Here is a 24415-nt window from a genome sequence, read left to right as displayed (position 1 = left end):
TCGGCAGCTCTCGGCTCGGTCCGGCCCGACTCGGCTCCGTTCGGCGGCGCTCGGCTCGGCTCGGGCGCAGGGCAGGCGGAGCGCATGCGCGTCCGCGCGCGCATGCGCAGTGTGCGGCGGCGCCACCATGAAGTAGGTTGGCGGAGCGCGGCGGGGGGGGGCGCGGGCGCTTCGGCGCCGGTGCTGACGGTGCCGCCGCCCCCCTCCCCCCCGCAGCCCCCTGACGAAGGTGAAGCTGATCAACGAGCTGAACGCGCGGGAGGCGGAGCTGGGCGTGCAGGAGGCGGTGTCGTGGCACGCGGAGTACAAGGACAGCGCCTGGATCTTCATCGGTACGGGCCGGGCCGGGGGGGGGCGGTGCGGCCGGGCCGCCCGGTGCCGGGCCGCTTCCCTCCCCTCCCTCTCCCCCTTCCTTCCGTTCCCGCAGGCGGGCTGCACTACGAGCTGACGGAGGGGGATGTCATCTGCGTGTTCTCGCAGTAAGTGCCGCCGCCCCCCGCGCCCGCCGCGCCGCTGGCGCCGCCTCGGTGCTGAGAGTGTGTTGCAGGTACGGGGAGGTCGTCAACATCAACCTGGTGCGGGACAAGAAGACCGGGAAGTCCAAAGGCTTTTGCTTCCTGTGCTACGAGGACCAGAGGAGCACCGTTCTCGCCGTTGACAACTTCAACGGGATCAAGGTGAGTGCGGCGGGCGGCCGGCCTTGCCGTGGCGCCCGAGGTGCTGCCTCGCGGCGGGCGGGAGCCCCGGCAGCCCCGGGAGCTGGGCTGTGCCTTGGCTGACAGCACGGCTCCCCTCGCAGATCAAAGCAAGGACGATTCGCGTGGACCACGTGGCCAACTATCGGCCCCCCAAAGACTCCGATGACTTGGATGACGTCACAAAAGCCCTGCACGCAAAGGGTTGCGGAGTTAAAACGCCCCCTCACACGTCATCCGATTCCCTGTCGGAAGATGATGATGTGCCCTTAAAAAAGCAAAAAGGTGAGGTGTGTTCGTGCCAGTCTTTCCCCTGGGTGGGAGCGTCTGCACAGAGCCCTTGGCTTCGCAAGGGTCCTTTGCTCGGGGAACTCTTGGAAAGAGCCACATCCCTGATGTCTAGGCTTTACTTCGTGGTCTCCTGAGGGGTATCTGAGTGCCCTTATCTGTGACTGCCCTCCCCCAGCCTCTGGAGAGCTGTGTCTTCCAGACAATAATAGCACTTTTCCTGGAAAAAAGCCTGCCAGGCTGCAGGGTTACTGCAGGGGTGAGCAGTGCTGTGCGGGATGGGGAGGGGGAAGGTTTCGGAAAAGCACTACCTGATCTCAAAACGTGGATGCTGCTGTTGTGGGACTGGAGCGCTGCAGGTGTACGGAATGACTGTTCTGTGGCCTACGCAAGATAACTGAGTTGAATAGAACACAAAACCAGCAGATCCGGATAAGGATCTGTGGCTGGAAACGGAAGCCAAAGAAAGCAGGGAGGATTGGGCTAGATGACCTGTAAAGGTCCTTTCCAACCCCAACTATTCCATGAAAGTAGACCTAAAACCTCAGCATAAGTGAAACCGTCCGAGGGTGCGAGTACCTCCTGTTCTCGGGCAATGCCGCGGGATTCGGCTCTGTATCTTTCCGAAGAAAGCAGAAGAACGTAGAGTACATCCAAATGGAACTCGAATGGATGTGCCATGTAAAGGACCTGCCTGGGCAGCTGTACTGATGGGTTTTTGAGAAGCCCGTGGGGTTTTTTCCACCTGTGCAGCAGAGATCCTAAAAAGTTACCTTTGTCAGAGTCCGCGGAGTGTTAGAAGCAGAGTCTGGCGGGAGGAGCTGCTTACTGTGACTTGCTGACGATTCCAGGTGGCACCCATCCAGGATGGGTTGTGGCTCTCGGGATGAGCCGGTTAGGTGCGGTGTCCTTGGGGTGTCCATCGTTCGGAATTTGGCTTGGAGCTCGCGGCACGGTGTGCAGAGGAGCCGTTCCTCCCCCAGCCGGGCTCTGCCTGCGGCACACGGGCATTAGCAGCGGGCGTTTGGGGCACCGTGTAGCTGCAGCTGAGCCCTCGTGCTGTTGGGGTTTGGGACCTGTCTGCTGCGCTCCTGCCTGCGGGCGAGAGAGGAGCTCAGCACCAAGTTGCGTGGAGGAGGATGTGAGATGGATGGGCCCTTAGTGCGGGGCAGAGGGGCCTGTCGGTCAGGCTGGAGTCCCAGTTTGAGAGAAGGGTTGGAGGAAAGAAAATGGGTGACAAAACTAAGAGCTGGGACAAGATGATGTTCCAGGAGATGCACAGAAATGAGAGAGGTGAAAGAGCACGAAGAGGAAAAAGAGTCTTTGGGTCTGGAGAAGACAATTTCCCCTGAGTGATTGATGATGTTCTTCCTGCCTGGATGTTAGAAAAGAGAATGAAAGGGAAGCGCTTGGTGCTCCAGCTGTGTGGCAGCGCCTGAGGGCAGCCTCGCTGGGAAGGACTTGATGTGGCCAGTGTTAAAGGAGGAAGTAGGGTGGCTCAGGCTGGAGCAGGAAAGTCTTGGGGTTAGAAGTGGGGTAGGATCTCTTGGAGCAGGGGAACAGGCTGTGAAGCTTGGGTGGAGGGGGAGGACTTAAAATGGAGGGGGAGTTGGAAAGGTGGTGGGGTGCCAGGCAGGGCTTGGGGAGCTGATGCCAGACTGTCCATCCTGGAAGATGACTGTTGTGTTTCAGATCCAGAGAGAAGCAGAGCAGAGCGGCACAAGCAGAGCTCGCGGGCTGCCAAGCGGGCGGTGTTGGCAGAGGAGGCACACCCCCGGATCAAGATTAAGAAGGAGAAGGAGGACCCTGCCTACGAGCGCTGTGCCAGTGGGAGCCAGCAGCCCTGGAAGGGCTCCGAGAGGAAGCCTGGGAGCAGGACGCCACGAGAAGAGGATGAGCGGAGGCACCAGAGGCCTTCGGAGAGAAGAGGGGAGAAGAGCTGCCAGGACCAGAGGGGCCAAAGCAGTCTGTGGGACGAGAGGGAGAAGAGAGAGGAGGCTGGCAGGAAGGGCGACGGGCGCAGCAGCTGGCGAGAAGATTGTCCCGAGGGAGGCAGATCCCGGGAGCGCTGGGAGCGCGGCGCCCGGGAGCCCCATCCCAGGCACGGGGAGCGGGGCTCGGCGAGGGGCTCCAGCTGCTGCTGAGATCTGGGTGCAAACTGGGGGCTGAGGGGGGCCCCGAGCCCGCCCCAGTTTGGAGCCTTGGAGCCTCCGTGTGTGGCTGTGGGCACCACAGCTGGACTGTTCGCCTCCACCAGCTTCCACCTGGCTCCTGCTGCCCGTGCCGCGCGCCCGGGCGGGTTTTGATGCCTCCTTCAGCCCTTCTTGCCACGTCGGACTCGCGGGCGCGCCGGACCCCGTGCCGCAGCGTGGAGCTGGTGGCTGGGAGCGGCGGGATGCACTCTTCCCCAAAACTGCTCCGTCCTGGTGGGGGTGCCCCCTGGGCACTGCAGGGAGATGCCGGGGGGTGTCCTGTTCGCCTCACGTGCCGGCGGTGCGTGCTGAGCCCGCCCGGTGTCTGTGGCGGAGCCCGCGGGATGCGCTGCCGTGTCGGGGTGTTGGCAGTTTGGTTTGTTTTAATAAAAGTGACCCGTTAACCGGGAGAGAGCCCCGGGAGCGGCGTTGGTGCCCCCCGGTCAGTGGAGCGGGCACGTGTTTCCTTCACGCAGCGTTCGGTCCGGCGTGACCCGAGGGCGGCGGGGGGCGGGCACGGGAAGGGGTTGCGGTGAGCGGGGGGGCGAGGGGACGGTTTCCAGCTGGATCTGGTTGCTCCGGGCAACACCGACTCCCGCCGGGATCCGGTGCGGTTTCCGGTGCTTACGGAGCTTCCCGGGGGGGGGGGGGGGGGGGCACCCCCCGAGGAGCCGGGCTGGGCCTGGGCGGCTGCGGAGGAGGCGCTGGGGCGGGGGGGGGGGGACGGTTCGGCGGGGTCCCGGTGCGCGCCCCCGCAGCGCCGCGCTCCGGCAGGGGGCGCGCGCCCCGCGCTTCCGCTTCCGGGCGGGCGCGCAGCGGCGAGGCAGGTGTCGGTGTCGGTGTCGGTGTCGGTCCCGGCGCGCCGGCGGCCGCGCTCCGCCATGCCATGTCCGCGCTGAACTGGAAACCCTTCGTGTACGGCGGGCTCGCCTCCATCGTGGCCGAGTTCGGTGAGGCGGCGGCGGCGGCGGCGGGGGGGCGCGGGCGGGCGGTGTCGGTAGCGCTGACGGCCGCTGTCCCGCAGGCACGTTCCCGGTGGACCTGACCAAGACGCGGCTGCAGGTGCAGGGGCAGAGCGCGGACGCGCGTTTCCGCGAGGTCCGGTACCGCGGCATGTTCCACGCGCTCTTCCGCATCTGCCGCGAGGAGGGCGGCCGCGCGCTCTACTCGGGGTAAGCGCCGCGCCGCGCCGCCCCCGGCATCCCGGCATCCCGCCGCCCGCGGGGCGGCCCGGTGCTCCCGGTGCTCCCGAGTCGGGAGCGGGGATGCCGGCCCGCCGCGCCGGACGGAGCGCGGGGCGGTCCGCGGGGAGCCCGGGGTCGTTCCGCGGGGAGCCCGGGTCGTTCCGCGGGGTGCCCCGGCCCCGGCAGCTCGGTGGTGACGGGGGTGACCCGCGCGTGTCCCCCGGCCAGGATCGCCCCGGCGCTGCTGCGGCAGGCGTCCTACGGCACCATCAAGATCGGCATCTACCAGAGCCTGAAGCGGCTGTTCGTGGATCGCATGGAAGGTCGGTGTCGGCGGAGGCGCCTCCCGGCTCGGTGCGGCGTGAAACCTCGTGATCTCTGTGCTGGGCGGTTTGGCTCGTTTCCTTTGTTCTTCCCAGCTAGAGATTCCCACAGAAATGGGATTCCCGTTATTTTGCACTGTGGTTTTGCTCGTACAGTAATGGCAGGGATAGGTTTCAGCACAGATGTGTGTCGTGCTGTGCCTGGCACTGCCCACAGCCCCTGGCCACACACCTCCCCCTCCTGCCAAGCCTTTATCTCTGTTCTGCAACGTTAAAGCCAAAAAAAAAAAAAGTTATCGCTGAGCCCGGCTCGTCTGTCGGTTCCGATTAGTCTCGGGGAAGACATCACGTCCCATCTGTCTGTCAGATGTGGCACGTGGGTTGAAGGCTTCGGTAGTGTGTCTCTCCCGTCTTCCCGCTGGAGCCACTGAGTCCGTGTGCCCGAACGCAGCTCAGCTGGGCAGGCGTTGTGCTGCCCGGCTCTTCCGCTTCGGCTCCGGCCGTGGAGATGGGACACAGAACGCTCTTGACCCGTGCACCTCTGGTGGTGAGGGCCCCTGCGGCTCCTGCCCGGAGAGCGGGGCAGCGTTGGCTGGGGGAGCACCAGGATCTGCACGCGCAGTTTTAAACCCTGGTGTGACACGAGGGAACGTGGTAACACCATTCCGCCCTGGGAGGGCGAGACGGGTGCTCCGTGCCGGCCAGCGAGAGGGCTGGGCAGCGCCGCGGCTCCTTTCCAGGGGCTGCTCTGTTCTCCAGGGACGCCCGTCCCAGTGCGTGGCTCCGTGCGCCGGGCTGCACGTCTCCCCGCTGCCTGCCGCAGCGTTCCCAGTCAGGAATTCCGCTCTCTGAATGTTTGTCTCCCTGCAGGCCTGGGGCAGCCAGTGGCCCGGTCTCCTCTGGGAAGTGCTGTGGTCAGTACCAGCAAAGGGCTGTGCCTTTTCCCAACGTAACCATCACCCTAATACTGGGCCTGGAAGTCGTGGATTATCCCACCCACCCCCGGGAACTAATTGCATCTAACTTTCTCTGCCTGGGCCTGTTCCGTGTTCTCTCAAGGTGGCTGCATATTCCGAGCGTGGCCAGCTGGGGCTCCAGATCAAAATGAATCGGTGCCAGATTGCCTGGAGAAGTGTTGGGTTGTCCCTCTCTTGTCTCCTCTGTCCTGGCTTGTCTCCATCGTGAGAAACGCATCACTGGACGCTGAAATCTCAGATGATTGTTCAAAATTTTCACGTATCGCAGTCTTTTCCTTGTCTGATCGGCGAGACGCGTCAGGGAGACCCGCTTCTCCCTGCGAGCCTGCTGCCGAGCGTTTCAGCTGCTGCTTTGGGTCCCTGGCAGGCGCGGGGACAGGCGTGCTGGGGGCTGGTGGTCGCTGGCCAGCCTCTGCCCCTGCCACTTCACCCTGGGATTTGCCAGCCGGGCTTCTCTGCTCTTCCCAGTGCTTCTCGCTCGCTCAGCGCAGTCTGCGCGTCTCCTCTTTAGACCTTCAGGCTCTGACTCTCTTCCCTTGGTTGCAGATGAAACGTTGCTGATCAACGTAATCTGCGGAGTGGTTTCGGGGGTGATTTCCTCGGCACTTGCCAATCCCACGGATGTGCTGAAGGTAAGGAGCGTCCGTGGCCAGAGGCAGCTCCGGGCTGGCTGTGGCTTGACCTGTGGGAGCTGCTGCTTTCCACTGAAGGTGCGTCTCTCCCAGCTGCAGCGAGGTGCTCCCTGAGCCGCTGCTGCCAGCGGTTCTGCTAATTTGGGGGTTTTATGAAGGGGAACAGAAGCCCAGGGCAGTAGGCAGATTTTGAAGAACGCAGCTTTTAAAGATCCTGAAATCGGTTACGGCAAGGGGTGGAGGCTGTTGTCCTGGCCGGGCGAGACGAGCGGGGCAGTAGCCAGCTGTTCGTCGGACCTTCTCGGCTCCTTTCCCTTTGGTCGCTGTGCGGTGCTTCGCTGCCTGCTACGTGGAGTGACCAGAGCCCGGTGCGGACTGCCTGGTCCCCTCCATTCCCCACTGCGGGGTTGCTGGGATCAGGTAGCTCTGCTCTGAGCAAAGAGAGCCTGGAGAACTTTCCCACCTTCTCCATGTGTAGATCACCCTCCGTGGGCTGCTCGCAGAGTGGGAAGGCCTCGCCTGTCCCTTCTCTGTCTTGTCTGAGTTTTGCACCGTGCTCCACCCTGTTGCTGTCCCGGCTCCTGCCGGCCGTCACCGTTGGCGGTGTGGTTTGCAGGGAGCGGGCACGTGGGTGGCGGTGGCTGCTCTGAGTTGCTCTGTTGCTCTTCCTCCCAGCAGGTCCGCTGGGCTGGTATCTCTGCCCTCCGGGGCAGGCGCTGATGTCATCCCGCTGATGTCATCCCGCTGATGTCATCCCGCTGACTCTCGGCATTTCTTTCAGATTCGAATGCAGGCTCAAGGCAGTTTGTTCCAGGGTGGCATGATTGGCAGCTTCATCGACATCTACCAGCAGGAGGGTACCCGAGGCCTCTGGAGGGTGAGCACCCGCTGCTGCAATGCCACAGCTAGTAGCAGAACTAACAGCTTCCTCGGCTCGTTTGCTACGCCCAGGTGCAGCTCTTGAAGAGAACTGTGAACCAAGGGTAGTAGCAAAGTTCTGCTTCTGGTTACCGGACAAACAGAAGCACATGGGTGGTAGAGACGGGGTCTGTGCCGTGGCAACGTCTGCTCTGGGCCAGGCACACCTGCTTTCCAGGACTGAAGCTGGTGTGCGTAACGTTTCAAATACGGGAGCGTCCCTTGAATTTGGGGCTGATCCTCTCCATGGTCCGCCTTAGGAAGGATGCTCAGTCCGGTGTGTCTTGGAGCCCATTGGAAGTGACCCTGCGTGCAGCGAGCAGGACAGTTTACCTGCCTCTTTGCTGTGTAGTTCATCTGTCTGGAGTGACGCTGCCAGAGTGCAGGAATGCTCCTTGGCTTTGGAGTAGAGCTGGGAGGCAGGGAGCTGGGCTGCCTGAAGGGCCACAGCTGCAAGATGGGGCAAGGAGGACACAGGGTGGATTGGCAGCAAAAGGCCCCTGAGGGGAAGCTGGGGAGATGTTTTGCTGCAGTAGCTGCAGGCCCCAGGCAGCAGTTTGTGCTCGTGACTGGTGTTTGTCCTCTGCAGGGTGTTGTCCCAACAGCTCAAAGAGCCGCCATCGTGGTCGGAGTGGAACTGCCGGTCTACGACATCACCAAGAAGCACTTAATCCTGTCGGGCCTGATGGGCGACACCATCTTCGCCCACTTCGTGTGAGTGTTTGCCGCAGCTGCTGCACTCTCCAGGCTGCGCAGGGGTGTGCGAAGCAGAGGAGCAAGGTGGGATTTGGGCTGAGACTTGTTTATAGAGCAAGTGCTCTGGAGCTGCAGAGAACAGGCTTGGTACTTCCGAGGGATCTGCTGTGTCCGCTGGAGCAGCTCCGAATGACCAGCAAGTATCCCTGGAGAGACCTCTGTGGAGAAAGAGCCTGGCAGAAATCCTTTGGTGATGTGAAATGTCAGCTTGGTTTCAGCTCGCTGACGACGTGAAACGCTGTTGCTCCGTGTCTGTGCCCTGGTATGAGCAAGGCAGGAGTTGGGGGGGGGTGACTCCCTGTAGCAGTCGGATGAAAGAGCTGCTCCAGTCCCGGGTCCTCCTCTGAACAGACGCTGCCAGCTTGCAGCCACTGCTGTAAGAGCTTGGTGGGACGGACTGAGGCTCGCGAAGCTGACCGAGACCCTGAGCAATCTGACCGAGTTTTGAAGTCAGCCTGCTCCGAGCAGGGGGTGGGTTAGAGACCTCCCAAAGTCTTTTTTCACCTACGTTTTCCTGTTCTTCTGGCAGACACTTTAGCTGGAGGTGCTGCAGTGCTTCCGTTGGGGTTGCCTGCTGTGGGCTGAAGGTGACAAGCACTAGACCATACGTGGAGGGAGGAGGCTAGCAGTTCCATGCTCCCTCTTGCTGCTTTTGGTCTTCCTCCCTCCTTCCCCGCCCCGAAGAAATGTTTGCTCTGGTGAGAAGGATGTGCGCTTCCAAGAGGCTGCCTTCAGGTCTGTGTCACCTTGACAGCACCCGGAGACGCTGCGCCCGTGGAGACCCAGCGGTGGGCTCTGGCGAGGGTCTGGTTAGACAACGCTGAGCATTTCCCCTCCCCGAGCTCTGGGGTGCTGAGGCGGTTGGTACGGCTCCTGCCGCCGCCTGTTTTTGGGTGGGAACAGGTAGCGCAGCGAATGCTTATTGCCCGATGCCTTTCATAAAATCCAGAGAAAGGTCCTCTCTTGTGCTTGCGGCAAGTCCTGCTGGAGCCGGGCCGGCCGTGTTAGAGCTGTTCCTCTCTCCTGTTTTGGTGTGTGTAGTTCCAGTTTCACCTGCGGGCTGGCTGGGGCCATTGCCTCCAACCCTGTGGACGTGGTGCGGACACGGATGATGAACCAGCGGGCAATAGTGGGCAGCACGGAGCTCTACAAGGGCACTCTGGATGGCCTTGTGAAGGTGAGGGGGCAAGAGACGTGGGCAAATCCCTGTCTTCAGGAGGCTGGCCAGATGCCGGTGCCACACGCCGCTGATACAGCCGTTAGATGCTACAGCAGCAGAATTGAGTGTTTCATACAAACCAGAGAAGGGCCTAGAGTCACTTCCCTGAGGTCGCCATCGGCTCGAGTGCCCTTCCAACTCTCTGGGGCAAAGCTTTGTGGGTGGTGCAGCTTGATTCGGTTCACGTACTGTCAGTGACACTTCACACAACTTAACTGCATCTCCACTTGCCGGTCTGCTGCCTGCAGCGGCCGTAAAGGTCCATTGTGTCACACGTGGCACTGGGGAGATGGGCAGAGTGTGGACCTGGTGTGTCTCGTAATCGATCTGTTTCTTCTCTCCTCCCAGACGTGGAAGAGCGAGGGCTTCTTTGCACTCTATAAAGGTTTCTGGCCCAACTGGCTTCGACTGGGTCCCTGGAACATCATCGTATCCTTCGGTGTGCTGCCGGGAGGTCATGGGTGTGGACAGGCAGGGGAAAACCAGGCTGTGAAGGGAAGTGCAGAGCTGACACCCTGATGGGGCACCTCCTTGTCTTCCCCATGGCAGCCCAAAGCGGACTCCCTGTCCTGGGGAGGTCCCGGTCTGGGGTTAGAGCCCTGGACTGGTTTGCCTCTGGGTCAGCCTCTTCGCTCTGCTGGTGGCTCTGGTCCCACAGCTCTCTCTGCCACTTGTGCAGACCAGTTGGCACCGCCTGGAAGAGGGGCTTCCCGCGCTGGTCTGCCGCTGTGCCGTGCTGGTGCTCTGCCTGCCCCGCCTCGCCAGGTCGTGCCGGGAGGCCCGGCACCGCTGCCGCACGTATTTAACCCAATTCCTTGACGTTCCCTTCAGTTTTTTATCACATACGAGCAGTTGAAGCGACTTCCCTTCTGACAGCTGTTTTCATTCCACGAGAGTCATCTTCAGGACTCGCAGCGGAGCGCTTTGCTGCAGCCTTCCTCTTCGTTTCACCATCCCATGTTTTGATGTTTTGGTACATGTGGGTCTGGGCTCTCCCCCTCCCCTAAATGCATGGTCCCTGGAGCATGATCTGGCTGAGGTGTAACTGGGAGGCTGATGGAGGTGCTGCATGTTTTTTCCCACGGAGGCAAGTGCTGACAGTGTACCAGTGTCTGGGCCTGGAGCAATATCTTCTGTGAAGATCCGTGCGTTCCAGAGGCCTTTTGGTGCAGCTGTGGTTTGTTGTTCGGCTCGCGTGCGTTTTTCTGCCGTGCCGGCGGGGTGAGGCTGGAGGCTGGGAAGGGGTGCTGTCGTGTTTTCTTGCAGAGCTGTAACCTCATTAAATTATTTATTGACTGGGTGGCTCGAGTTTGTGTTCGTGCAGATTTACTGCAGGTATCTGCCAGAGCAGATGGTGCCCTTGGAGAGAACAGAAGCTGGTGTTTCAGCACAGGATCTATATATAGATCTGTCTTTTTTCCCCAAATACATGTATATATAAAAGCCATCTTGAGGATTCGTGACAACAGAAACGTTTCTAAAACAAAGTTTAATTGTTAGCGTCAGAAAATTACGGTGTTGCACTCTCAGCTTAGTTTTGCAAAACCACAGTCTCTTCGCCTTCTCGCCTCCATCGTTCCCGTTTATGTGGTTTTAAAGCAAGTTAATGTGGTTAAAGCTGAACTCGGGTGTCCCACCGCCTTAAAATGGTGGCTCTGACATTGCCAGTGCTAAGCAGAGCATCAAGCGAGATGTTTGGGTCATCCTCTTCTGCTTGTCTCTGTTTCAAACGTGTATGGCTACGAAAGCAAGCAGCTCCCACGTCCCTGCTCCCTTTCCTCTGTACCGGGGGCTGTAGTTTGGGTGAAGGTCCCTGGTGACGCGCGGCAGCGCTGCCTGTCTGGGGGTGCTGGAAGCTGAGATTCCCTCTCTGCAACTGCAGGAGGGACGCCCAGCCAAATCCAGCCTGGACAAACGAGGGAGAGTTGTTGGTGGTTTTGCGAAGGCGGCTCCAAGAAGCTCCTGGACGCAAATCGCGCCTTGAACAGGGGTGTTACTGCAGGGCCGCAGCTCAGCAGGCTGGGGGGGTCATTTCCGCAGTCACACCGTGCCTCCGAGCTGCCGGAAACGGGGAGCAGTGGGTTGAAAGTGGACAAGGTCCACGCGCCTCGCCTGGCTTTTCTCTTGAAGAGGATTTCTAAATATTGCAAAGTAAATAAACACTTCGGTGGTGGGTGAATGCGAGTCCGTCTGAGAGGTGCATGAACTGCAGTCCATTAACGTTCTGGCCACCCACGCTGCCCCACCGGGCAAGCTCCAGCGTTGGCAGAGGAGGTGGTAGGACGGGTGTTCAATGAGCCTGAGCAGCGGGGGGGCCCACACCCTGAGCGGTTGGGGCACCAGGGGATGAAAAGAGCAAAGCTCTGCTTGTAGCCTCTCCTTTAAAGTTCTCCTCACGTTGGGGAAGTCTTTGCTACTTTGGTAGAAACTCTGATGAAGACTCGAGACGTAAATGACTGTGATGTGCTGGGAGGGCCACTGGCTGATGGATGAGGACGAGGAGGAATCCGGACTTCAAATCTGCTGGGAGGTTTCTGAAGGAGTCAGCAAGTATGTGGAGTTCATCTGGTCCATCTGGGTTTCCAGCGGCTTTTGGTTAAGTCCTTCATGGAAGCCATCAGAGCAGCTGGGCTGATGCGGGGTAAAAGGGAAATGCCTGTCAGGGGCTAATAAAGGCCACGATTTGGAGTATTTGGGGCTGTAACTGGGGCTCGGGGAAGTGGGAATACCAAGTGGTGTGGTGGGAAGGAGGAATTGCTGCCGGTGATGGCTGACGAACCAGCTGTGGGCTCAAACTGGGGCATCGCTGGTGCTGAGCAATGGTCCTGCAGGAAGTCCCGTGGTGCCCTGGGGAGGTGGGACAATTCGTACATCTGCAGCATCCTTCCTCCCCACCGCAGTGCCGTGTCCTGCCCGGGGTCCTGCTCTCAGCCTCCCCCCGCCCGCCGCGCTCCTCAGGTTACTGTTTGGCAGAGGAAGGCTTGAGCCTGCCCTTTTCCTGGCACCTCGGGTTTTTCCGGCTCACGAGGCAGGAGAGGTGGCTCGTGGCGCTGTGCCAAAAGGGATGGAGCAGCCGTGGTCGCAGCCCGCGGGGGTTGCCCACCGCCAGGACGCGGCAGGGGGTTGGTGGTGTTCTGTGACGCACAAGGACGTGGAGGCTTTGCTTCCCTGAATTCCTTTGTCCCAGGTTACTGCTGGCAAGGTAAATCCGATTGGGAAAGCAAGCGAGCGTGTATATAATGTTTAACTTTCTGTTCAGTATTAGTGTAGGTTCTCTGCAGCAGGGGAGGTGTTTCGTTCAGAGCGTTACGGCACCGTTCGTTGAGCTGCTCCCAGGAGCGAGGTCAATGGATGGTGGATGAGGTCTCTCTTTGGAGATGCCCCACGGCACGGAGCCTGCGGTCAGCCGGGCCGGTCCCCAGGGTGCCGCGGAGCCGCTGGCGCAGGGGCAGCTCTCGGGCAGAGAGGGGCATTGTTTTGGGGAGGCAGCGGGTACTGTTACGTGGATCCAGAGGTGGGCACAGGATGTCAGCTCCTGGGACAGCTGCTCGGACTGCGGCGTGCTTGGCAGGTCCCTGGGGAGGGTGGGGAGTTTCTTTGTTTTGGGCTCACGGAGGATGCCCTGGGCTCCCAGATGCCCTTACCAAGGGCGTTGAAGTCTCCCTCCTGCGCCTGCCAGGGTTGCACCGGGCTCCCGGGCTGGCAGACGTTTTCTCCATCTGTCTTTTCGCAGACGTCTCTTGTCGGTGCTTTTCCCTGTTACAGCCAGGTCACCTTTATGGCTGCTGCTCCGAGGAGGGATCCGTGGTGTTCCCTCGGTCCTTGCGGGAAGGGGCTGCCCTGGGTCTGGCACTGACCCCGCAGGAGCCCCACGAGCTGTGCCACCTACACGTGCCAGCGAGGCTGGGAGCTCTCGTGGCTTGTTCCCTGTTACCAGCACCCACAGCAGACGGGCACTGGCTCTGCTCGGGTCCTCGGGGCTTGGCTGGGGGGTGCCCACCACCCCGTGTGCCATCGTGGCAGCTTCCTGCCCAGGTGCTCGTGGCTCACCCCGCTGCTCCAGGGTTGTCTGGAAACGCGGCTGGAGGGGAGGGACCTCTGTGGGCACAGCGGGCGCTGCGAGCGCACCCATCCCTTCCGGCAGGCAGCTGCTCGGCAGAGCTCTGCTCCCCAGCCTGAGAGACGCCGCTGCACCCCGGCCTTTGGCTGCACCACCCGAGAGCGAGGGGCTCGCGCGCTGCTGCCCGCCGCCGAGAAGCCCCAGGTGAGGGACGCCCTAGAATCGTGTTGGGGACACGCCGACCGGGGGCTGTGCCCCGCAGGGGACAGCCATGGCTTTCTCAGTCCTGGGAGTCATCCTCGCTGTGCTGGCCTCACTCATCATCACCGCCAATGCGCTGGTGGCCATCGTTCTCCTCCGCCTCATCCAGAAGAGCGGCTCCAAGGGGCTCTGTTTTGTCCTTAACCTCGCCGTTGCGGATACCATGGTTGGCTTCACTGTTGTGGGTCTGGTCGTAGATGAGTTTTCCGAGTCCTTTCATCCTTCCCAGATGTTCTGCGTCCTGAGAATGGCTTTTGTGACCTCCTCTTCTGCTGCCTCTATCCTCTCCCTGATTCTGGTGGCGTGCGACAGGCACCTGGCCATCAGGAAGCCTTTCCACTATATCCAGCTGGTGACAGGCCTGCGGGTCGGCGTGCGCTTGGTGGGGCTCTGGCTGGTTGCTGCCATCATCGGCTTCCTCCCAGTCCTCATCCCAGACTTTCAGGTCTCTGTCCAGGACAAGTGTTCCTTCTTTGGAGTCTTCCACCCTGCCTACATGCTCACCGTCTTCTTCGTCGGCTTCTTCCCAGCGCTCTTTCTCTTCATTTATCTCTACTGCGACATGCTGAAAATTGCCTCTGTGCACGTGCAGCACATCCGGGAGGTGGAGCACGCCGGGCTGGCGGGGGGCTGCCCCCCATCCCGCACTACCAGCGACATGAAGGCCATGCGCACCGTCGCCGTGCTCATCGGGTGCTTCACGCTGTGCTGGTCGCCGTTCTTCATCGCCAGCATCGTGCAAACTGTCTGTCCGAAGTGCTTCCCCTCCAAAGTCACCGAGAACTACCTCTGGCTGCCGGGGCTGTGCAACTCCTTCCTGAACCCCCTGCTCTACTCCTACTGGCAGAAGGACGTGCGGCTGCAGCTCTCCCAGCTGGCTGCGGGCGTGAAGAGGAGAGTTCTCCTTCACCTGAGGAACGGCCACCGTTTCCCTGGCAGAGGCACCAAGTCTCTCCCCACTGTGTCCTGCCTGCGGCTCCAGGACTGACACGGTAAGGAGCAGCTGGCACCGGCTTTCCAGCTTATCTCCTGCGCTGGGACCGTGAACTCGGGGCGTGCCAGCTGTGGAGGAGACCACAGACGGGGTGGGACCCGTCTGGATGCTAATTCCCAGGCATCAGCATGGCCAAATTCCAGCCTGCCCACCGCCCCACAGGGCCACAGCACAGCCCGCTTTGCACCAGCTCCAGGCACCCCAAATGGCTGGCGTGTGGCACGCGTTAGATTTTGCCTGGAGACCCTCAGCAAGAGCAGCCTTGTGTCTCCTGGGACCAAACCCTCAGCGCTCGCTCCACAGGCCAAGATCCTTCCCCCATCGCTGCCTGGCTTCTCCTGCCCAGGTCTGGGATCCACCTGCCCGCAGTGCCAGCTCTCTGGGTGTCGAGTCCCAGGTGCCCACGGCAGGGCTGCTGGCACAGCGGTGGCTCTGTCCCCCTTGGCTCTTGGACCAGGTGACAGAGGCTGGGAGGTGTGTGCGGGTCCTAAATCTCTCCAGGACCAGAAGCGGTCCCAGTCGCTGCCCTTCTTAAACCAACCTCGTGATCCTACAGCCGCAGCCTGGGCCATCCCCCAAACCCGTCCCCTGCTGCAGTCAAACCTGCAGCCGGAGGGGTGGCGGGGTTGCCCCTGCTCTGGGCTGTGCCCACCCCAGGCAGAGGCGAGGGGTTTGGGTCTGGGCTCTGTGCCATGGCACCGGGGACACCGAGATGGCTCCCGCTGTGCCTCACAGCCGCTGTGTCTGCGCCGGAGCTGGCACGGCAAACGCGGAGCAGCCCCGGGAGCTGCACGCCTGGCAGGGTGCAGGGCAGCACGGGCCGTGTGGTCGCTGTTTGCCCTGGGCTGTAAAGTGAGTTAATGAGTAACTGGCTGAACGCTGAGCTGCGGCAAAGGAGTGGGAGGAACAGCTGCCGTGGAGCCAGGGAAAGCCCCACGCAGGAGGGCTGCCGTGTCCCGCCACGCTGCAGGGCTGGGTTTGGGGCTGCAAGGGTCCCTGTACGCTGACTGATCCCAGAGGAGCACTTCTGCACATCCCGGCACGCTGCAGCGGTGGCCGGCCTGCTGGCCCTGCCAGAGGCCATGGTGATATTTAATTGCTTCTCATGAAATCACGTCCATGTAACCCACATAGCAGGATATTTCCCTGGAAAGAGGTTTCCCAGCTGAGAACGTGCCCTAATCTGGAAATGAGGGTGCTGTGCATAAAACAGCGGTTGTTTCCACCTCCATCACTCGTCCCACCAGTAGACATGAAGGCTCAAGGCTCCAGTGTGCGTCCAGAACCTGCCTTGGTCCTCGAGTAAGTGGCAAAAATACAAGCGCCTTAAGAAAAACCCCAAACCAAGAGGCCCCCTGTGGCTCCACCGCTGCGGGGAAAGGCTGGAGCCCCAGCGTCACACGGGACGTGCTGTTCCTGGCCGGGAACAGGGAACGAGCCTGAGGAAAGGCCTCTCCAGAGCAGTCCTGGCTCTGGGGGCGGGCTGATGCCTCGCAGGTGGATCCAGTCTGATGTGTTTCTGGGGACCAACACCTCGTCTGTCCGTACGGCGTGCTGGTGGCCTGTTCCCCGTGGAGCCTGAGCTCCACCGGCCGTCGCTTCGTGAAGCCAACTTGTCCTCACTGAGCCTCTGGTGATGCTGGAGCCGCTCTCTGCTCCCTCTGACGTGCTTCCCGCAGGGACCATGGTGGGTGGGTACCCGCGCAGAGGCTTGGCGCGTGGGGGCCTCTTGCTGCTTCCCGACTGGCGGCTCCGCTGCCACAGCCCCGGAGCAGGGCCAGCGGTTGGCAGCGGTTGTGGCCCAGCGCAGAACCAGACGAGACCGCGGGTCCGGAGCAGCGCCAGCAACGCGAGCCCGAGCCCTGGCTGCGCTGGCCTGTGCGACCACGGCATCCCCGTCCGCAGCGGGACCGTGGCTCCGGCAGCCTCCCGGGTGCCACAGGGACACGGGGGGGTCGGGTGGGCGAGGAGACACCGCTGGCGAGCGCCTGTGCGGGCGGAGGACACACCGGGGCTGGGACGGAGCACCTGCTGCGGCGCAGGACCCCTTATACCGAGCACCGGCGCTGACCTGCGCCTCTCCGAGCCCGGGGCTGGGCGAGGAGCTCGCGGGCTGGAGCGGTTCGGGAAGACAGCTCCAGATCCCGCTGGGATAGCCCGGGCCAGCGGGAGCATCCTTTCCCCCGCGCCACCGCTCCGCTGCAGCCGCGCAGCGACCCGGCGGCACCGGGCGCCGCGCACCCACCGGGAGCTCCGGGAGGGGCCACGGGGCGAGGAGCGGCGGCTCATCCCTGCCCGCGGGGGGAAGAGGGAAAGATGGAGAGCGCTCCCCCCGCTTGCCGACCCTCAGCTGAATAAATCGCATCGCCGCCGCGCTGTTCTCCGTTCCGGTGACCGGGAGGGCGGGGGCTGCAGCCGGTGAACCGGGGCTGGGGCACCGCGCTGCGGGCAGCCAGGGCCGCCGGCCCGCCCCAGCCCCCGGTGCGGGGGCTCTCCAGCGGCCGTGGCTCTGCGAGACGGCGGGGCCGGGCTCGGCGGTGCCCCGGGGGCTGCAGAGGGCGGACGTGGCGGAGGGACCGCGGCGGGGGGAGAACAGCGAGGGGGGGAACGCGGCAGGTGCAGCGGGGCTGAGCCGGGACCCGCCCCCGGGATCCGCCCCCGGGACCCGCCCCCGGGACCCGCCCCCGGGATCCGGCCCCGGGATCCGCCCCGGGATCCGCCCCCGGGATCCGCCCCCGGGATCCGCCCCCGGGATCCGCCCCGGGATCCGCCCCCGGGACCCGCCCGGCGCCACGGCACATGCGCAGGCCGCCACCGTCCCGGCGTGCTGTGCGCGCCGAGCCCCGCCCCCTAGCGAGGCGGCAGCCAATGGGCGGCGGCGGAAGCGCGGGGGGGGGCGGTGGGCGGGGCGGATGCTCGCGGGAAGCGACCGCGGCGGGGCCGGGCGTGCGGCGGGCGGTGAGTGCGGGCCGGGGCCGGGGCCGGGGCCGGGGCCGGGGCCGGGGCCGGGGCCGGGGCCGGGGCCGGGGCCGGGGCCGGGGCCGGGGCCGGGACGCGGCTTGGGCTGGGCAGGGCCCAGCCTGCCGCGCTCGCGGCCCGGGGCCGCCGCCGAGGGTGGGAGCGGGGCGGCGGCTGCGGTTGGGCCCGGAGCGCTTCAGCGGGCCGCGGCGGCGGGGCCGGGGCCGGTGTGCGCTCCGCCTCGGCGGGCCCTCCCGCCGGGTCCCCGCCGCGGGAGAGCGGAGGGGCGGCCGCAGCTGTTGGCCTTCGCCACCGTCCCCGGGCGGGGTGTGGGCCTGCCGGTCGGTCCGGTACAGCGCGCACCGGCCTGCACCGACGGGGTGTCCCGGAGCGGCGCATCCGGCAGCCTCGCGGGAGCCCTGGGAGCGTCAGGGCCCGCTGCTGGCGGTGGCTCCGGTACGCCGCGCGCCGGGGGCCCTTTGGACGGCGGGGAGGCGGTTTCGGGGGCTCATTCCGCGCGGGGGGTGCCCGGGCCGGTTGCGGGTGAAGTGCCGCAGGGCCGGCCCGGGAGGGAGAAGCGAGTCGCGTTTAAAGAACCGATCGAACCGAGCGACTGTGGGGCCGCTGCGGTGCTCCGGGAGTGGCGGGGTTGGAGGGGCGGGAGAAACCGCGGCAGGGGGGGTGGCGGTGGGGTGGAGCTGGGGGTGGCGGTGGTGGTGGTGGTGGGGTGGAGTTGGGGGGGGTGGTGGTGGTGGTGGGATGGAACTGGGAGTGGTGGTGGTGGGGCAGGGCCGGGGGTGGTGCTGGCGGCGGGGTGGAGCTGGGGGGGGTGGTGGTGGTGGTGGGATGGGGCCGGTTCTCTCTCCTCCGAGCGCCAGGCAGGCTCCGTGCCCCGCGGTGTAACTCCGCTCGGGCTGCACCTGCCAGCCCGTACGTGGGCAGCAGCTCTGTCAGCGTGGGGCCCGCTCGCACCAGTAACCACAGCTACCAGTGGGCTGTGACTCCCACAGCCCCGTTCCATAACCATCCTTCGGTTGTGGCTCACGTGTGTGTGCACGCACGCGTTTGTGTAGTTCCTTCAACGTTGCACTCGAGCTTCTTTACGTTTACGTGTTTCTTACTGTCCCAGTTAATTAGTGCTCTTTGACGTGGCACGTTGCACGGGCACGTTGGTCCTCGGGTGGCTGACTCCCCACCCCACGTGCGGTCCAGCCCCGCACACGCCACTGGCACGACTGCAGTAGCCAAACACGGTGTTTCTCTGGCCTGCAGAATGTTGCAGCAGGGCTGAGAGATGATGGGTGAAACGCCAAGGCAGCCTGAGGCCGGAGTCTGTCCGGCAAACTTGCGTTCCTTCCTGCTCCTTTCACCGCTTCCCCGCTCCGGAAGCTGACTGGTTGGGTTTGCTGTTTCTTAGTGTTTTGTTTGAGGGATTTTGTTATGTTTGATTAAAACCCCTCTGTGTGAAGTTGTTGAAAGCTCTGCCTGAGGCACTGCAAGGTCGGGTTTCGTAGTTTAAGGTCATGTTTCTGGTGTGGGTGACTTGAGCTTGTGTGAAGCTCGATCTCCATGTAATTCCAAAGATAAGGTGTTGCTGGAGCGGCATCCCATGCACCTTCCAAAGATGGTGTGAGATTTCTCCCCTAATCCCCAACTTTTCTGCTGACGTTCTAATGGTGCCAACACGTCCGTCCCAAAGCGGCGCTGTCCCACTGCGTCCAGCTGCTCCACTCTCGACCAAGACGGAGCTGGTCAGGTCCTCGCGCTGGCACTGCCCGTCTGGGAGCAGCAATTCCCCTTTGTTCCGGGTTTTTGCAGTAGGATTTTCTGATGATCCTGATTGCTGACTCTGGTGGAGTTTTCTTTGGGACTTCCCTCTTTTTTCTTCTTCCTTTTTTTCCCCCAGTAGGTCTGCATAGTTAACCCTGCGTCCCTTTGCTGGACAGGTTTCTTCTCCTGGCCTTTCAGGAATACCTTTTGGAAAATGTGAGCTTTTTTGGGCAGTTTTTACGAAGCAGCAGGTCTTGCTCTCCAGGCGTGCTGCGAGTGGGGCTGGTGGGATGGGGAGGGATGTGACCAGTGAGCTGCCCGGGGTCGGGCATGTCCCTTTGGAGCCCGGAGCTGCAGCCCAGGCAATGGATAACGAGTTGCTCATGCCCTGTAAATCCTGGTGTTACCGCAAAACAACTTGTAGACGTTGTGTCGAGAGGGAAGGAGGTTTGTCAGAGCCACACGAGAGCCCTAGAAGCACTCTGTGGAACATGCAGTAGTTCCATGTGACGGCCAGGGTGGTCGGGGAGGGTGGCCCGTAGGGAGGCACTGACCGTTGGGGTCTGGGTCTGGGTGCACACACTGGTAAAGGATGTTTTTCCCCCGTTTATTTGGGTTCTGACTGTAAGCAAGCAGCACAGCTCAGACATGCTCGATCAGGTCTCTGTATTTGTGCTGCTGTGGATATTTACTCCACATTATTTATGGAAATACGGCATTCGCTTGGAAACGCTGCAGAGCGCCCTTCGGAGTTGCTGAGTGCTGTTTTCGGAGTCAGGGAAGAGAGGGACTGGTTTTGTCTCTTTCTTTCGTTCTTTTTTTTGTTCCCCACAGTGCCCTGCTAGAACAATTAGCTTGCCTGAAGTTAATATTCCTTTTGAGTGCAAGCTTCCCCAGTCAAGGAAAGCGAGCGGTGTGCCCCTTGCCATCAAGGATGACTGGAGCTGTGCCTTTCCGTGCGAAGGCAGCTAATCTCAGGCGTGCAAACAGGGTTTGTTTAGCGGCGTTCCAGCGCTCGGAAGCACTGCCGTTTGAAATCCCGTGGGAATTCAGATGTGCTGGCTGCTAATCGCTTCTCCACCTGCTCGTCCGTCTCCCACATCCCAGAATCTGCTTACTGGTGTCAGTCCCTGGAGACTGATGGTGACACATGCAGCCGCTGTTTGCCAGCTCCAGTCCCAGCCTGCGCTCTCAGCGCCCGGGTTGGCGCTGCCTGCCCGCGGGCAGTGCCTGGCAGTTTTACCGTCATCGGGACCCAGCGTTCCTTTTGTGCTCGGAGCTGGAGCTCGGAGTCTTGCGTGGAGCTGCGCTGAGTGTGGGAGCTCGACCGGACTCTGTCTTCCAACCAAATGAACGAGCTGGCTGAAATACTGAGCTACGATCAGCATCCTGCCGTGTTTCTTGTGCAGTGCGCAGGTAAAGTGTGGGGTTTCTGTGCTTTTCCCAAAAGTGCATTTCCCCAGTGATGTTTGATTGGTGGTGTTGGCGGGTAGGGCTGTATAAGAGTTGGCAGAAGTAACTCTCAGAAGTCCGCTGGTCTCGTCAGCGTGCCAGCTTCTGGATCAAACTGGTGATTATAAAGCTCCGACCATGACACCTAAGCCAGGAGTACGGTAGCAAAGCGTGCACAAGCCCAACAGGAGCCTTTGAACCTGGGAAATAATCTCAGCAAGCAAATGGTTGGTGTCAAAATGTAACTTCCAAGCCTCAGTGTCTTCTCTGCTTTTCCTTCCTTGCTGTTTTTTTCTCTGTGCTTTCCCATGGGTTACTGCAGATGCCGTCTGCGTTGGTTTCTGCTAAAGTGCATTTCTTTAGAGCTTAAAACCAGTGCTGTGTAGTCAGGTGGCAGGTCGTATCCTGGGGCCCAGTTTATTTCTGAACGTGCGGAAGAGAAAAGGGGCCCCTGTTCAGGCTGGGCAATACTTTTTCATGTATTTGCCAATGTTGGCAAGAGGTAAATCCGTATTTATAGCAAAGTCTGGGTCAGCCCATTTCTGGAGTTCCTCTCGATGAGCAGATCAGTGAGCGGGCACAATCTACGCGGGCTCTAAGGGTGAGATTAACATGCTTTGAGGTGTGCGAAGGTGTCAGAGTGCCCGTTACTGGTTGTTTTTCCTTTGAGCTACGGGGCAGAGGTTTGTGTCCCGGCTTCTGCTTCGTAGCAACTAGTTGGATGTCAAGAACACCGTCTGAGTGTCCGACGGGCAGCAGTGGTGGCCGCTGTCGGAGCGTGTGGGTCCCTCGGGCCCTGGTGAGCTGCTTCCCGTGCCCCTCAAGCAGCGTGAGGCTGCGGGCACAGCTCTGTCCTTCTTTGCCTGAACGTTAGTGAACCCAGCAGGGCAGATTTTGCAGAAATCCCGCAGCGGAAGCCCCGTGGGGCTCCCATTTCCTGGTACAGCGGTAGGAGCCTGGCACAAACCCGCGTTTCGGGCAGCCAGAACGTTCAGCGCTCGGTGGAGGAGCGATCTGTGAAATGGTGCTTCTCCCCTCGCGTTGCTCACTGTTGCTGGTTGCTTTTTCTTTTCACTGGTCATTAAGGCAAACCACCCAGCTCTGTTAGCAGGGACTGGTGGCTGGAAAATGAAGTCCTGTCCAGGGTCTGGCACGGGACCCGGCGAGGGTAGATACTTCCCTTGATTTATGCCTGGAACATTGAGATCTTTCCTCTCTCTGTCCAGGCCCTTTCTAAACGTGTGCTGTGAAAGCCACAGCCATATTTAGCATCAGCACAGGCCCGAATCCGAACCGACCCACGGGACAGGCAGGGCTGGGCATCCTCCGTGCTGTTTTGGAGAGCAGGAGATCGCCGTGTGCCTTCCCGTGAGACACAGCTCAGCATCTTTTTCCAGAGGTGAAAACCACCTGCAGCAGCCAGCTGCTGTGTGAGAGGGCATCCTGATGGGCATTTTCTGCTCATCTTTAAGCATCTTCACCTTTTCCCCATATCTGATCCATTTTTCTAGTGAGGAATCTTCTAGTCCAGGTCAATTTCTTTCTTTTTTTTTTTTTTATTTTATAATTTTTAGTCACTGCATTATGGCAGCTCCTGGTATCTTGCTCCTAAAAATTCACTCTTCTGAAAATCCCTGGTGATACATCCTGGATGTGCTTGGAGGTGAAGGGCATGCTAATGCCTGTGCCATGTGTGGCGCTCTAGAAATGCTGATATTGGTCTGACACTGAAAACCCTAATTTTTCTCCTCCTCCCTGCCCTTACCTCCTGCACAGCATTTCACTGCAAATGCAGGAATCTGCAGATTTCTGCCTTTCCCGGCTGGCTGCAGAGCCTCAGTAAAACTGCGTGAAAGCCTGAGGCTTGCTCCTGTGCTGGTGGTCCCTTCCTGAGCAGACCTGCTCAAAATAGCCAAGGATGCTTCGTTGAGGTCAGCATGAAGGAAAAGTGCTCGTGCCTCATGGTCGCACCGCCTGATTCTGTCGGCTTTTCTCCCGCGCTGTGCCCGGGAGAGCAGCTTTCCTGCAGCTTCAGCTTCCTTCTGTGCCCGTTCTTTGCACAGGGTGGGATGCGGCTGGAGCTCGAGCTGAAGGGCAGTTGGCTGAGATGATGGAAGAGAGGCAGTGGGCTCTGAAGGTGGCTGCTGGCCGTGGCTTCTGACAGTCGTAGGGTGGAAAATCCGACGTAAGGAGGGGTTCCTTACTCTAAAGTGCATTGGGAATCTTCTCTCTAGCGCTGTTTCTGGCCAACACTACCCAGAAAATACGTTCACTTTTGCTTGCGGCTTGTGAGGGAGCTGCTCGGGTTCCAGCCTGTGCCTGCAAGGAAAAATATGTTGCGGTTCGTGATCTCATCAACTTCCATTTTCTGTAACTTCTGAATATTTGTGACTTGTGGAATTCCAGTCTGAGGCTGTGCGCTTCTCTTCCAGAGCGCTTGTACCGTGTGCTCTGCGTGCCGTGGTAAGTGTTTAAAACCAAGAAAGTCCTGCTCTGCCTTTTGGAGAGGTTTAGGCGCTGTGGAGGAGCGTAGCAAACGGGCAGGGCAGTGCTAAACCAGCTCCTGTGTTGGGAAAAAATTGGCTTGGATGAAAAAAAGCTGTAAATTGGAATGAAGTTTCACAGCAGACACACAAACTTCCCTCCTTTCCTCCTGCAGTTTGGTAATGTTTTTGGACACAAAGCGTGATTTGAAGGCATCGAATCCTCTTTAAATCTTACATCCTGATGCAGGGAATCACAGGAAGGAATCCCTTCTGCCTCGGCACTGCCTCAGAACGCATCGTTGGCACGCGAGGTGTCCGTTGGGAAGAAGGCTACAGGAAAGTCAACTGCTTGTTCTGGAAATCTGGCAGCAATATAATAATTTTGGGGTTTGCTCATGCTCTCGTGTGCCGGCGTGGCTTTTTAAGGATTGCTCTGTAAGGCATGAGCGTTGTTATGTGGCTTCAGGTCGAAAACAAACCCAAATCCTCCTGTGGGAACAAATCGAGGGGTTTAGCTCTGACCTTTTTACTGATCTTGGTGTGGCCTCTCAAAAGGGGTGACCTGAGCCATGGCTCGAGGAGACAGTGAGCCCGGGTCTGGATTGCTGGTGCCTTAATCACGCCCGTTGTGGGCACCTTTGGGCATTAATCTGACACCACGAATTTGTACCAGCACAAAAAAATATTGCTGCATTCACGTCTAGGGATCATGTGTTGCGTCTGTCAGAGATCATATCTGGTTACGTTTAATGGAGAGCCCATAAATAATAAATTTTCTGGAAGTGGGATATTCGTGAAGTGGCTGGAGCAAGTCCACAGTCTGTCCTCCAGCAGCGTCTCTGGTTGTCTTTGAGGCTTTCGCTGGGTTTTGCCCACGTCTCTCGCAGGTCGTGCGTGCCCGTTGGTGCTGAGAAGTGCGTTTGTTGATGTAATGCCGAGCCGAACGCATCCTCGTCCTTCAGGCAGTCGTTGACCTCACACTGGGCTTCACTTGGCTTCTCCCAAAAAGTGCTCCACTGAACTTTAAATGGTGTCACTGTCACCCCTGGGCAGCTCCTGTGATGAGAGTGCCCCCACCTCGGGGAGGAATGGCCCCGTGCTCCAGTGCATGCTGGGGACAAGCTGCTGGGAAGCACCTTTGTAGAGAAGGTCTTGCAGAGCTCTGGTTCTTTGTTCTCATCCAAAATTAGAAAACTGAAGAAGCAATGCCCCGTTTCTGTTCTCCCTGTTTCTTTGCTGGGCACGACCTC

The 24415-nt window shown here is 60.7% G+C and overlaps 3 protein-coding genes across 4 annotated transcripts; all 3 read left to right on the top strand.

Moving 5' to 3' along the window:
- The first annotated feature begins 123 nt into the window (after positions 1 to 123).
- Positions 124 to 3590, top strand: RBMX2 (RNA binding motif protein X-linked 2). The gene is made up of 6 exons (XM_086619876.1): positions 124 to 132; positions 217 to 332; positions 428 to 479; positions 548 to 677; positions 800 to 980; positions 2676 to 3590. Exons 1-6 carry the CDS (start codon positions 128 to 130, stop codon positions 3125 to 3127), a joined length of 936 nt encoding a protein of 311 aa, XP_086476002.1. The 5' UTR covers positions 124 to 127; the 3' UTR covers positions 3128 to 3590.
- A 436-nt stretch (positions 3591 to 4026) lies between these two features.
- SLC25A14 (solute carrier family 25 member 14) lies at positions 4027 to 10480 on the top strand. Of its 2 annotated transcripts, XM_086619879.1 has the most exons (9): positions 4061 to 4125; positions 4200 to 4347; positions 4588 to 4682; positions 6206 to 6291; positions 7073 to 7168; positions 7799 to 7923; positions 9007 to 9142; positions 9533 to 9613; positions 10016 to 10480. In XM_086619879.1, the coding sequence occupies exons 1-9, from the start codon at positions 4062 to 4064 to the stop codon at positions 10055 to 10057; spliced, it is 873 nt and encodes a 290-aa protein (XP_086476005.1). In that variant the 5' UTR covers position 4061; the 3' UTR covers positions 10058 to 10480. The 2 variants fall into 2 exon arrangements, with proteins under 2 accessions (XP_086476004.1, XP_086476005.1); XM_086619878.1 differs by lacking the exons at positions 9533 to 9613; positions 10016 to 10480 and having other exon boundaries at positions 4027 to 4125; positions 8495 to 9049.
- A 3035-nt stretch (positions 10481 to 13515) lies between these two features.
- Positions 13516 to 14493, top strand: GPR119 (G protein-coupled receptor 119). The gene has a single exon (XM_009988855.2). It carries the CDS (start codon positions 13516 to 13518, stop codon positions 14491 to 14493), a length of 978 nt encoding a protein of 325 aa, XP_009987157.2.
- The last annotated feature ends 9922 nt before the right edge of the window (positions 14494 to 24415 follow it).

The sequence above is a fragment of the Tauraco erythrolophus genome, chromosome 13 (assembly GCF_009769465.1).
Source record: "Tauraco erythrolophus isolate bTauEry1 chromosome 13, bTauEry1.pri, whole genome shotgun sequence".
NCBI lineage: Eukaryota > Metazoa > Chordata > Aves > Musophagiformes > Musophagidae > Tauraco > Tauraco erythrolophus.
This window is presented reverse-complemented; position numbering and strand designations above follow the sequence as displayed.

Excerpts from the sequence above, each read along its gene's own strand:
- GPR119 (XM_009988855.2), top strand. The coding sequence starts at position 13,516 with ATGGCTTTCTCAGTCCTGGGAGTCATCCTCGCTGTGCTGGCCTCACTC.
- RBMX2 (XM_086619876.1), top strand. Across the intron at positions 480-547 it reads GTCATCTGCGTGTTCTCGCA|GTACGGGGAGGTCGTCAACA; the intron begins GTAAGTGCCGCC and ends AGTGTGTTGCAG. Across the intron at positions 678-799 it reads ACAACTTCAACGGGATCAAG|ATCAAAGCAAGGACGATTCG; the intron begins GTGAGTGCGGCG and ends CTCCCCTCGCAG.
- SLC25A14 (XM_086619879.1), top strand. The coding sequence starts at position 4,062 with ATGTCCGCGCTGAACTGGAAACCCTTCGTGTACGGCGGGCTCGCCTCC. Across the intron at positions 4,348-4,587 it reads GGCCGCGCGCTCTACTCGGG|GATCGCCCCGGCGCTGCTGC; the intron begins GTAAGCGCCGCG and ends TCCCCCGGCCAG. Across the intron at positions 6,292-7,072 it reads ATCCCACGGATGTGCTGAAG|ATTCGAATGCAGGCTCAAGG; the intron begins GTAAGGAGCGTC and ends CATTTCTTTCAG.